Here is a 12,436-nt window from a genome sequence, read left to right as displayed (position 1 = left end):
TCACACAGTTCAACATTCCAGTGAAATTTGCTTCCTGTCTAAAATGCCCGAAGCTTGGGTTCTCCATTACCTGCGTTCAGTTGCCCTTTGCCAGGACCGGTGCTGGAGCCCACAGAGGATCCTCCGAAGCGTTCCTGCAGACAATTCAAACCACCAGTGGCTTACAGCTGTATAGCAGGTCAAAAGTTTAATTTGACCATTAAAGCAATTTTATGAGGTATACAAGACCCACAGCCACAGCAATGATGCAAATAAAGGTTGATTGATACATTCTGCTGGCTGAAACGCCGTTCTATTAACAAGCAAGAGGAACATCGGCACAAGTAAAGCAGAAAAGCGTGCAAGACGTGCTGTTTGCAGAAGGACTGCATTTGTCACATTCCCTTCGTTCTTCTCTTGAAGCAGCAACCATCTGTAATACTCGTGCGGGAAGCAGCGTAAAGCAAAACTCACCTGCCATGCTTTCATCTTCTACTGGGACCCCCTAAAAAAAAACCCAAACAAAAATGAACTGAGACACTCTGTCTGCTCTGCATTAACAGGGTAATTCAACAAGAGTCATATTTTCTCATTAAACAATGTCAAAGATGTACTCTTGATCTCTCTGCGGTCACTTTTTTTCCCCTCCCTTTGTCCAAAGACAGCTGAAATAATAAAAAAAAGGATTTAGAAAACAAAAGGGGAAGCCCTGGGTTTTTTAGAGAGCCAAGGAATATTTTCTGGGACTGAACCAATCTCTGGAAATAATTGTCAAGTTCACTGTAGTTTTCCTTCCACATACTGTGTTCTACAGTTGGCAGTCTTGGCTGTTCAGAAGAAAAGTAATACAATATAAAAAAGTGCAGAGAGCCATTTCATGCCATATTGCTGCACAGGTGATAATTTTTGAATGAGTTTTATTTAAATATCACAGACTCAGAATCCAGATAGCTATACCTGGCCTATTTTGAAATAAAAGTTAAATTCTGCATTTCCTAACTTTGATGGGCTGTTTTCCTCCTCATCTTGTTTGCTAATTCAGTCAGCTGAACTTATTTGTGTATCAGTTAAAGTGAGTTATAATCTGCTCAGGAGCTTGTACAGGAAGGAAAGAAGGATGCTGGCGCAATATTCATAATGCAACCATCCGCTCAATGCAGAATTTCCATTTCTGAGATTAAACAGCATATTAAAAGCACTGGAAATTAAAATTATCTAAAGGGTTTTCTTCTTTCCGATAATAAAAATATCTGAGAATAGACCGAGTTCTTTGAGGTGCGTGCCCTATACAAACTGTACAAGGAGATCATCATTTCAAAGAGCAGCATTTCACCCTGACTGCACCTTCACCCCGTTTACCCTTCAAACCGCTGTAGCCAACTGTACAAGCGGTGGAGCGGTCTCATTAGCAACTCGGTAATTTGGCCAGTGAGTGTTCGTTTATATGAAGGGACAGTCTAGAGAACAATCCTCCTGAAGGTGATACTGTCTGGAAACCTGAATCAAGGAGCAAGGGGAGGTGAACGCAGGGACTGAACGCTGGAAAGCACTGGCACCTTTCGCTGCCCAAGCAAGAGGCAGATGCTCACAGGCGTCATCTGAGCACTGATGACCTTTTGTTTGAAGGTTTCTTTTTAGTCATCTAAGGCAGTTTTAAAAGTGCTTGAATAATCTCTGCCATCTCCCCCGATTTCTACAAGTCACACGCAGTCTGGGATGAGGCTCAGGCTGGCATCATCTCTTCCAAACAAAAGCACGCTATACATCCACATGTAAGGTCTGAATTTGCTTGATGGGACAGCTCTGCAGGGAAGAGCTCATGGAGTTGGAAATCCAGAGCCATCTTGAAAGAATCTGGGGTGAATTTTAAGGATAATTCAGTTCTTATGGCTATGATATATTGAGACCTTTAAATCCCCAATGCCTTCTGCTATCCTAGCTGAAGTGGCAAGCACCAGAAAGCACTTTTTCACAGAAAAGATGGATGGTCAAAGCAGATCATTGGGTGCAGGGGGATGGTGTGAGTAGAGCTGAGGACCTAGAAGGGAAGTGTGAGGACCACCTGCTGATGAATGCTCCTGCTTACAACAGGCACTGGAAGCTTCCAAAAAATTTTGGTAAGGGTTACCAAGTAACACCTGTACTGACCTGAAAGGCATCGTAGTCCACAAAGAGGTGACAGGTACAGGCAGAGCTGTGCAGTCAAACTGGAAGTTAAGCGTTGCCTTTGGCAGTCCTCAAAGCTGCCACTGAAACAGGAGAATTTGGCTTGGACGCAGGCTGCAGATTCATTACAGACAGCGTCTCACCCTGAGCGTGATCAGAAGGAGAAGGTAGTAGGAGTCGAAGGAAGACTTGAGCATTACTATCGTTTCAGATTAATCCTTTAACTGAAACCAAAGCAGGCGTTTCCTTCGTAGGACTGGAAGTGACCTGCAGGCAGGCGAGGTGGGGTGAAAACAGATCGCACTTCTGGGGTGAGTTTCAAGTTCATCCACAATAACTTCAACAGCTTCTCCATTACCTATTTTATTGCAATAAGCAGCAGATCGTGGCCAATGGACTGCAGCCGTCCAGAGGGTTTACAGGCTGCTTTGAAGACACAGATACTCTGTATTTACGTTACAGTAACACAATCGTCACAAAAAGGCACTAGAAGTCCTTCCCAGGGCTGAGATGTCACCGGTGCAGTTGAACTGGTTTGACGCTGCTGCTGAGCATGCTTAGACACTGGAATTTCACCCAGATTTCGCCTGTTTAATGCCAGCAGTTTGTACATGGGGCCCTGCTTACAATCAACCCTGGCATTTTCAGCTGTTTTGGCCCCAAGCACTAACCACAAGTAAAAGTTCACAGAAGTTCTGTATTTATTCTTTCCAGCATAACATAGTGCCCTATTAAAGAAGGACAAAAGATTTCCTTATGTAATAGGGATACTATTTGTTATTTTTAACCTTATAGCAGCCAGGATTTGTGCCAGGTGGCATTTTGCCTTAACCAGACAACTTCAGGAGGTTACGTTCCCGACTGTCATCCTTGCCCTCTGGTGTGTTTGATGCCCATACATGGTTTCTTGGCTGTCTGTCGTCGTGTCTGTCTGCTGGCATATATTTGTGACAGCTCACGGAAATACCAGTCTTATTTAACAAGGTAAATCAGGGTGCTGGTCAGTCATTTCCAGGATCCTGCAAGAGCTTCTGCTTCTAATAGAGAGTACTATCTTTGTGAAATCCATAAAGTCTATTTCCATGTATCTATGCTACCGGAGAAACACCATCGCCGTAGCTTAAGCTTTCAATATGGCAAAATAGCTCTAAAACAGTTTGTTTAGTCAAATTAAGCCCACAGAAAGTAGACAAATAAAATGGTTGCAACTCTCAGCAGCCCAAGACTGAAAACGGGCAGCAAGGCCAAGGGAGGCATTAAGCTGTGGGCTGAGCATCCTGAGCAGCCGAGACCCTGCAGCCTCACATTTCAAAGTGCTCCACAGACAAACGCCGCTGCTCACTCGGCAAACTCCATAAGCAGCATCAATGTACCGGATTCGGGCAATTTCACGGAGCTTAAGAAAACCTGGCTGATACAAAGGATGCTGCCAAAGCCTGTTGTACCTCTGGACCAGTACAGGGAAACGCAGTGTCAACATGCTTCTTTGGGTCCAAAGGAACTCAACAGCAAATGATGATTTTCACAGTGCTGTAGCTAGGTCTAGCTATTTATAAGCAAATGAGAGTGACAGATCTTGCGTCCCATGGCTTACAATCTTATACACATGGGAGCATGAGGAGAAGAGATGTAAGTTGGTAAGCAAAAAGGCTATGTGATATTTCTATTAGCAGCAAACCTTCTTTAAAAAACCTGAGTAACTGAAGCTAATAGGAAATATAATTCCACCTTGCTATGAATAGAGGGGTAACGGGTAATCTTTAACTATGTGCTCACATAATTTATGGGTTTTTGCTTGTTTGCTTCTAACACAATCCCCCTTCATTCAGTCTCCAGGCTGGAGGCACAGAGAGGTAGAATTCGAATTCTTCTGGCCATTTAAATACATGTGGCATTTCTTGACCTTTAAGGATTTCATATTGAAACCTATTTAACTTTTTGACGTAGGTGTTTTCGTGGGTTTTGTTGGGGAATGCCAAAAATTTTCTGCATGTAGGGGAAAAAAACCAAATCAATAAGAGCAACTGTATGACTGTTCTTCTGTTTTTAACCGAAGGGCCCTCCCTCTGTGTCTGTAACACCAGTCAAACTTTCTTAGTAGCACAAGCTTCTTATTCAGCTTTGTTTTGACAAAGAAAGATAAACCACTGTTTTGCTTTGCCCTTCCCCCACCATTTACACATTAGTTTTATTTACTTTGGTACTCCCTGCTCCTTGTAGGGGGAAAAAACATATTTTAAAAAAATAATTATTTTTTACTATATTAAGTTGTTGACTCTGTATGTTCTTATGAAGAATTTAAAACAGAATGTAATTATAAATCGCTGCTAAAATGAGCTTGTCCTGCAAAGGCAAGGACATTTAATTGTGTCCTTGTATGACTGGAATCACTGTAAACAACTAATATTCCTATTTGCAGGGACAGAAATAACTAGCTCATTCAGCTGTACAGAAAGGAAGACATAAAAGGAAACCAAAGGCTAAACCAGAATAAGCCACTGGAAAGTTTTATGTCAACAAAACTGGATTTAAATTAAGTAACATGAATTCAGTATTTTGACTGTAAATGAATCAGAACATTAGAACATCTTTTAAAGGGAACATTTGTGATGAAACATCTATGACTAGTTCCTATACCAAATGAATAGGAAAGTTCCTACTTATTTCTTCTGTGCAGGATTGAATCCACACAGCAAAGTTATTTCTCTAGCTTTAGCACTACTTTGTAGACCTAAATTATGAAAATGACAATAGCAGCAGAACTGCAAGGAAAACACTGAATAAATGGCTTATCAGTTATACACACTGGAAAATACAGCACTGATGACATAATTAGAAGTTGCATCATACTACATATGCGTGAAGGAGTAAAATTAAAATTACACAGAAAATTTCCGTTCTTATGTTTTCTAATTTTCTGAGTGCTTGACTTTGCAACTTAAATCTCTTTTATGATTGTTTTTTCTGGCACCGATTTGCAGAAATGTGAGTAGATTTTAACGTTCGTTACTTTGCCTTACTCAGTGGCAAAAGTTTAAAAAACACGAAACAAAATAACCCAAACCCAAGCTCAAACCAAAGTGCATTTCTAAACTCTTTGAAATGATGGGAGATGAGTCAAGACTCACCTTGCTTTAAAATCAACAGAAACACAGCTAAGCCATTCTCCAGTGAGAGGAAATAAGGAAATAAACTACACATTCACCAACTACGACACACCCTTTCCAAATAACAACAGAGAATTAATTTACCCAGTAATTTTACAATGGTGATAACAAATCAAAATTGTGGGCAGGCAGCGGAGAACCAAGAAGATACACAATCCATAGAAAGCATCAGCCAAATTAAAGGGAACTTTTTACGTCGTCAAATTTTGAGTAATTAGTGCTTCCATTAGAGGCACAGTTCCAGCTTTAAGCAGTTCTAAGTAATTAATGTTCCTTGACTTTGCCTAGAAGTCCTGACTTCAGCATTCTCTTAGGATACGAATTCTTCTAGCCAAAGCTACACGATACAGATTAACTCAACTAGAAGACAATTAGAGTAGGCAGATGAAGATGTAATTTGTCAGTCTGTACACACTGTTACTTCTAGCCTTGGATGCAGTTTTTATTAACACAGTAGACTGATTTAAACGGAGGCAGAGACATGATTTTTTCCTATCTGTATCCATGATTGCCTAAGCTACAAGCGACGTTGAGATTTGAGAATTCTACGTGACCAAATGACAAAACAAAGTGAATGAAGTGCCAGATTATATCTTCCTGTACAGCTTTGACCAGCTACAGAAATTCAGTAACTGATTATAAACTTAATAATTTAAAATACATAATTTAAAATACACGATGGAGGAAATCTTGCTATACTTATTCATCACGCAATGTAAATCCCTAGATTAAAATGTCAAGCTGAGCAGGAAGCAGAAGCTGGCCTGGTGGCTAGCATATGGAAAAGACAGAATTTGATTGCCAGAGACATTATTGCATTTGCAGGCTGTGTTGAGTAAGCTGTCTGGGTCCTCACAATCTTGTCCTTAAAATGGGCCTAGCAATACATGTCTCCCAAAATAGTGCTTGGTTTTGCGTTTCATGGGTGTTTTGAAGATGACTTGTTTGCCAACCAGTTGAAGATTCTTTAAGAAAAAGGGGCAAAGTAAAAAAGCAAAATGCAATTAAGTGTCCTTTCCTATTTGCACTGCAACATCAAGTTTAAGAGAACACTTAAAATATTTCATATTGAGCTTTGAAACGCAAGACATATACAGTAACAATAAAAGGCGGAAATTTTACAAGCCTTTTACCCAATTTTGACACACCACTGACCATTGAACAGCACCATACACCAAGAGACATGTGGCAGAAAACATCATACTTTGCTTTCTCTACCAAGCATAACCACAGCAACAATTACCTTAGCTTTTAGCTTCTGAATTTTCCATAACAGCAAGAAGCATGTCCTTCACCCAGTAATCGGTCACACTGAAGGGAAAGTTAGAACTGTGGCTGAGGAAGAGGAGAGCGGAGCAGGACCTCACTCACAGAGGTCTATTACTGCACTGGTGAGAGTCTCTAACTTCTTTTCCAAATGTTATTGTTCACATGGACTCCAGATTGGCAGGCCTTATGTGCTTTTAATATTAATTGATATAAAAAGAAATATGACGTTCTTGATCGACAAAGCCTCTGTTCTCACAGATTTGTCAACATTTGCACATGGTCAGAACCAAGGTCCAAGAAAGGCAAATCTTGCCAAAACTGTCAAAATCATAAAAGGTTCACATCTTTTTGCCTGGACCTTACCTTCACACTCTTTCTTACAAGTCTCTTCCAAAATACAGTTGCAATGTGCTTTTGCTTTTAAACTACAGGGTATATTAAGTACGCAATGAGGACCCACATTTTTGTGTGATAGAGAAATCAAAAGTGGTGATTTTCAAATATCTTAAGAAAGAATACAAACTCTTCTCTGACACCTAAAATGCAATCATAAAGTCGCAAAAAGACACTTTGAAAACTTCATCCCTGAGAAATTCCTATTTTTCCTGATGGAAAGAAAAAAGTATCAGCTTCTGCTTGGAGTGACAGTAGTTTTTCCCAGCTGCCTATTCTCAGACATAAGATATAAGATCCAATGATCTTTTATGAGTTCACTAAATGTCAGTATCACTTCTTTTTATTACAGAGCCTTTTCACCAGCTTTTACACTGGAAGATCAGTTTTATATAGCTTTGGGCCTCAGAAAGGCTTTGACACTGCATGCACGCCCCTCTGCAACCCTCCTCCAACCATCGCCCCATGGTACAGGATCCGCACCTGAGCTGCGGACGAACCAGCGGCAGCTCAACGGAGAGGCTGGCCACTGCTGCTGAATTCTCTTGCTGTTGCATTGAACTCCCATCACAGTTATTGTGTCAGAACAGGGCATGCTGCTGTCTATTTTTTTTTGGCTGAAAACATCATCTTCAAGAAGTCAGAAAGCATGTTATTTGTTACTAGTAATATGTTTCATACTTTTAAAGATTTGTAGTAATCCACGACTGTGAAGGCTGTCAAATCCACTCAAATGCTTCTTATTGAAAAATTAGGCCTGCATATCCATAGATCCTCCCCTCCTTCACCCATCCAAATTAAAGCTGTAATTCCCCAAGACAGCCACTCTTCCAAAACACTACACATTTATATAGTTGTTATTAATAAAGTATGAACAATGTTTGCAGAAACGTTAAAGAATCAGGTCGAGAACATTGTCTGAATACAAGTGTTATTAAATAAGCCAATCATCCGACTTTTGAGTAATTAATGTCCTTGGTTTTTACTTGAAAACCTCATTTTCAGCATGTTCATAGGAGACAAATGTCCCACGTCAAAGCGAATGAACACAAATTAACTCTTTTGGATGCCAATTACAAGAGAAAGATGAAAATGCAGTATCGGCAGGCTAGATACAAAACATTGCAGCACAGCACTTTGCATCGGTGGATAAGTTTATGTACAACCAGATGATTTCGCTGCATATAGTCAAAGGATTTGATCTGCTCCCATCCATGCATTATCTGAATATCTAAACAATTGCCATAATGCATTTGAAAACTTTAAAATATAAAAGGAAAACTAACAAAGCTGACGGTATCTCCAGATCGCTGTGTGAAGTACTAATGAGCAACTGTGTTATACAACCCATGTTCAACAGACTGAAAATGATCCTTCCCAAATCCAAATGACATACTTCTAAAGCTGAAAGTGATAGATTACAGCTGGCTGAGCAAGCACTGTACTGTATGCTCATTTTAAAATCTGCCATTGTAGAAGACCCTCCAGGCTTTTTGTTGGTTCCTTTGCTCTTCTTATTAAGAACTGCAAAGCTCCTCTTATTTAACAGTAATTACAGAGGGAGGTAGAGAAAAACTAACAAGAGAGAAAGGTTTATTTTTCTAAAGATACGCAGTAAGATTACTTTTAATAGCATGTCTACGGACCAAATGTTATTTTTATTTCATCACCTCAAAACATTATAAATATTTGCAATTGGAAAAAATTATGGGTAGAAAATCTGAAAATTTAGTATTAGGATTCCTATTAGAAAATATGTCTTTACAACTAATTTACAGTCTCTGTATATGACATCCTATTCTTCTCTCCACCAGACCATCATTAAAACACAAAAATACTCTCAGGACAGCAGCTGCAGAACTTGTCGTATGCGCTCGCACTTCTCCAACAGGTTTGGGTCTTCTGCATCAGAACCATCAAATTCCTTCATAAAAGCTTCAGCTTTCTGCACAGTTATGTCTCGCGCACCACCTTGAAGCCCTTGCAGATAATCCAGTAAAATGGTGAAATACTTGTCTGGAACCTTTAAAGAAAAAAATAAGGAAGAAAAAAAGCCTGCTTTATTTTCTTCTCTCTCAATACTCTTTCACAATCATGTCAAACCACCACCTGGAAGATAATTAGGAGAACTGCATGGGCTTTTGCATTTGCCAATGCCCACCTCCGAGTGGAAGTGTTTCTGGCCAAGGTTCAAACTGCCGGGAGGGATGGACCGTGGTGAGAAGACTGTCATGTGCTCAGATGGGCAAAGCATCTGAAAGGAAATTCTAAGCAGATGTGGAAATGCTGATCAGCAAATGCAAACACTCCCTGACAGTGAGCTCAGGGCTGTGAGGGCTGTTGGAAGAAAAAAAACCACTAGCCAAATCCTACTTTTGGAAATATGTGTGGAAACCTGCTAAATTCCGTGAGAATTGCATGCCTGTGTCTGAGGAAAGAATTTTGCTGGAATTACCCTTGCCCCTACCCAAAATTATTCCTTTGCTAAGATGAGATACCACCCACTATCAAGCACTTTGACAGAATGCTTATACGAAGGAATAGAATTTAATTTGAAAAACAAATTGAATTCAGACATATGGAAATAATTTTTAAATTATGCTGACTAAAACTGATAGGCTTTACTAATATGTCTAACATTAAAAGCAGTTTAGTCATCTACAGTTGCATTACCCCCATTTCACTCCCTTTCTAATTAACTAGTCATATGTTAAATTTTAGCTTATCTGGTACAACATAAAATTTAAATGATCATTACATTAAATAATCTTGGCAATAACCTAGCAAAAACTTCTGAATGATTTATTCAGTATTTCAAACCAATGTATTTTCAAAAGTACCAGGTTGAAGCGTATCTTAATTTTATGTTGTATATCTGTGGAACAGGTTTCAGCCAATAAGAGAATATTTTTGCTGTGAATCAGGAGATGCTAAAATGACCTAGTCCTGCAAGTATTTTTCTCCATGTTTAACTTTACACATATAACTTTAAAAGGCATACTTGACATGAGTCAAGTTAAACACATACGTAAGTATTTAAAGGATTGGAGACTAATTATTCGAGGGCTGTTTCAATTTTGCAAAGTATCAACATTTCAGAGAAGACAGAGCTTCAACAGATACTTAATTTACAACTTATTTCTCCATTGACATTTGGCAGCATAACTTTGATCACTAAAACTTCTATCACTCCAAAAGAAGAGGAAGAAAGAATATTCCAACATTGCCTTCATCAATCAGGGATATTACAAAGTAATAAATCAAAACTGAAGTCTGCATTCAGCCTCGTAACTTACACGCTATGGAAAACCTTCTAATTCTTCACACAAACACTCTTGCATTAAAGAAACAATACAGATATGAAAAAAATATTAATTTTAGGGCGACTAACACTGAAATGGATGATACATGAAGTGTTGCTATAATATACAAATCAAACACATTTAAACATAATGAAAAATGTTTATATTTTTGAAACCTTTTTACTCACAGTAAACTGGTACTAATAACAGACAAAAACATTCAGACACAATTTCAGCATGACAGTGCTCCTTCAATGCAGATGCTCAGTACCAGGTTTTTAAAGCTCAGCAACATTTCTGTGTTTCAAGCCTCAGCCAAATTATCTATGTAATTTACACCTCTTGTTCTCAGACCTCATGGTATAGTCATAACTCACTCTGTGGAATTACAGTTATTATTATATCATTTAAGCAAAGTGCTTGAAGGAGCAATCAAAAGCCTACTCTAAACTTAGAAATACTAAGTGTGCAGACAGACATGTGGTTGCCTGAAGCATAGAAAACATTTAGCATTTGGCTCTAAGGATAAGTGCTCAAGTGTTAAAAAAGTCTGATTTTTTTCTTTAACACAGCTATTAGGTTTATTTCGGCAAGAGTTTACAATACAGCACCATGTAGGCAAGATAATATCATATTTCCTCCTAACTTACACATACAATAGAGCCATAGCAAGGACTGGAACATAGAAAGTGCCAGCAAAAAGTTAATGAAATCTGAATTTTAATTCTTCAAATACAGTAGGACAAGAGCTGAAATTTCAGGGACCGTTGGAGAGGTTTTACCAGAAGGAACACAATGCTTCTAATATCACCTTTTGGGCCGGCTTGAAATCGGGTATCAAGATCTCCCACCACAGCTCTGGCAAGTGGAAGTGATGCTTACAGGATTTTATTATTATTCTTTTGTTAAACTGTTCTGACCTTTTTCTTGTTTCTTTTTCTCTCTCACAGACTAACCTTGCCTCTGTTCTAACTAGCTAATAGGCACTGGAGCTAACGCAGAAATATCCCAAAGTGAAATAATTACCATCATTGGGAAAAGGGGACACACACTGTAAAATAGTAGCAGGAAAAGAACAGTTACCACTTTTAAATTATACTATGTAACTCGAGAGTTTTCAGACTTTTTAGACTTGCAGATCCCCACATATTTTGCAAAGCAAATACAGATATCTGCACAGAGAACTTCAGCTTACTGCTGCCAAGCTTGCTTTTCTCAGTTACCTTCTGAGGAAGCTTCAGAAACCCCTCCAGGGCCTTGAAGTCCAGAAGCTGAAGACAGCTGATACAGTTACTCTCTAAAAATGTGCCAGATGACAAAGATCAACAAATGATCTAGTGTTCATTTTATACTGGGTCCTGAAGAAGTATATACGTGGTAGGTACACAGGCTTGGCTTGGAAGCTGTCAGCCAACCACCAGATGGATTTTAAAGGGAATTAAAAAAACCCCCACGCTGCAAAGAACTTTAAAACCTCAACTTATTTCTTACAGAAGGAGGCCTATCCGTACGGGAAACTCAATTCGCTCCTTTGCATGGCTTTTCAGTAAGCATCCAAGTGACACCATGAGATCAAAGATGTGGCTTAGGAAGGAAAGAACTCCTGTCTCCTTTTGTATTTTAGTCATGCTTGGATATCCAACAGATTTTATTCTGTAATGGACAGGAAGTTGAATTTGGGTATAAAAAAATATTCAAAAGAAGCTGGTCTGCCCTCCCTACAGCCCTGATGAAGAAAGAGGCTTCATCATATGCTTAATTATAAGCACTTGAGCAGTTCTACTAACTTTACTGAATCTGGATGCAGATGTTAATCATTATCTAAAGCTCACATTCAGTGCATCTCTGATTATTAAACTACAAAATATGTGATTTAAATAAATCATAGCACTTTCATCAGATTTAAAAAAAACAGAAAGGAAGTTTCATTTCAGTGTTGAGAAATAAGGAGTTAAGCTGTCTTTTGATACATAAAACAAATGCTACTTACAGTTAATTATTTCCCAGTATATTTCAACACAAAACCCAAAGTAAACGGGTAAAAAAGTAAAAACATCATTCTGCCTGTAAAACAATTTCTAGGTAGCTTTAAAGAGCATACATTGATTTTGAAAGGTTGATAAAGACTTTTAAAGGAGAAACTTAAAAATAGAAGACAGT

At 38.9% G+C, this 12,436-nt stretch overlaps 1 protein-coding gene across 8 annotated transcripts in view; it reads right to left on the bottom strand.

Annotated features, from left to right (window-relative positions):
- Window positions 1–4,636: 4,636 nt before the first annotated feature.
- C21H7orf50 (chromosome 21 C7orf50 homolog) overlaps window positions 4,637–12,436 on the bottom strand; it is a 137,778-nt gene continuing 129,978 nt past the window's right edge. For all 8 annotated transcript variants that reach the window (XM_052773149.1, XM_052773144.1, XM_052773143.1 and 5 more), the window contains one exon: window positions 4,637–8,997. In XM_052773149.1, the coding sequence (XP_052629109.1) occupies window positions 8,815–8,997 (183 nt within the window). In that variant the 3' untranslated portion in view covers window positions 4,637–8,814. The remainder of the gene's footprint in view (window positions 8,998–12,436) is intronic.

Source organism: Harpia harpyja, chromosome 21, assembly GCF_026419915.1.
Source record: "Harpia harpyja isolate bHarHar1 chromosome 21, bHarHar1 primary haplotype, whole genome shotgun sequence".
Taxonomy (NCBI): Eukaryota; Metazoa; Chordata; class Aves; order Accipitriformes; family Accipitridae; genus Harpia; species Harpia harpyja.
Note: the sequence above shows the minus strand (reverse complement) of the source record. Positions and strands in the feature narration are given on the sequence as shown.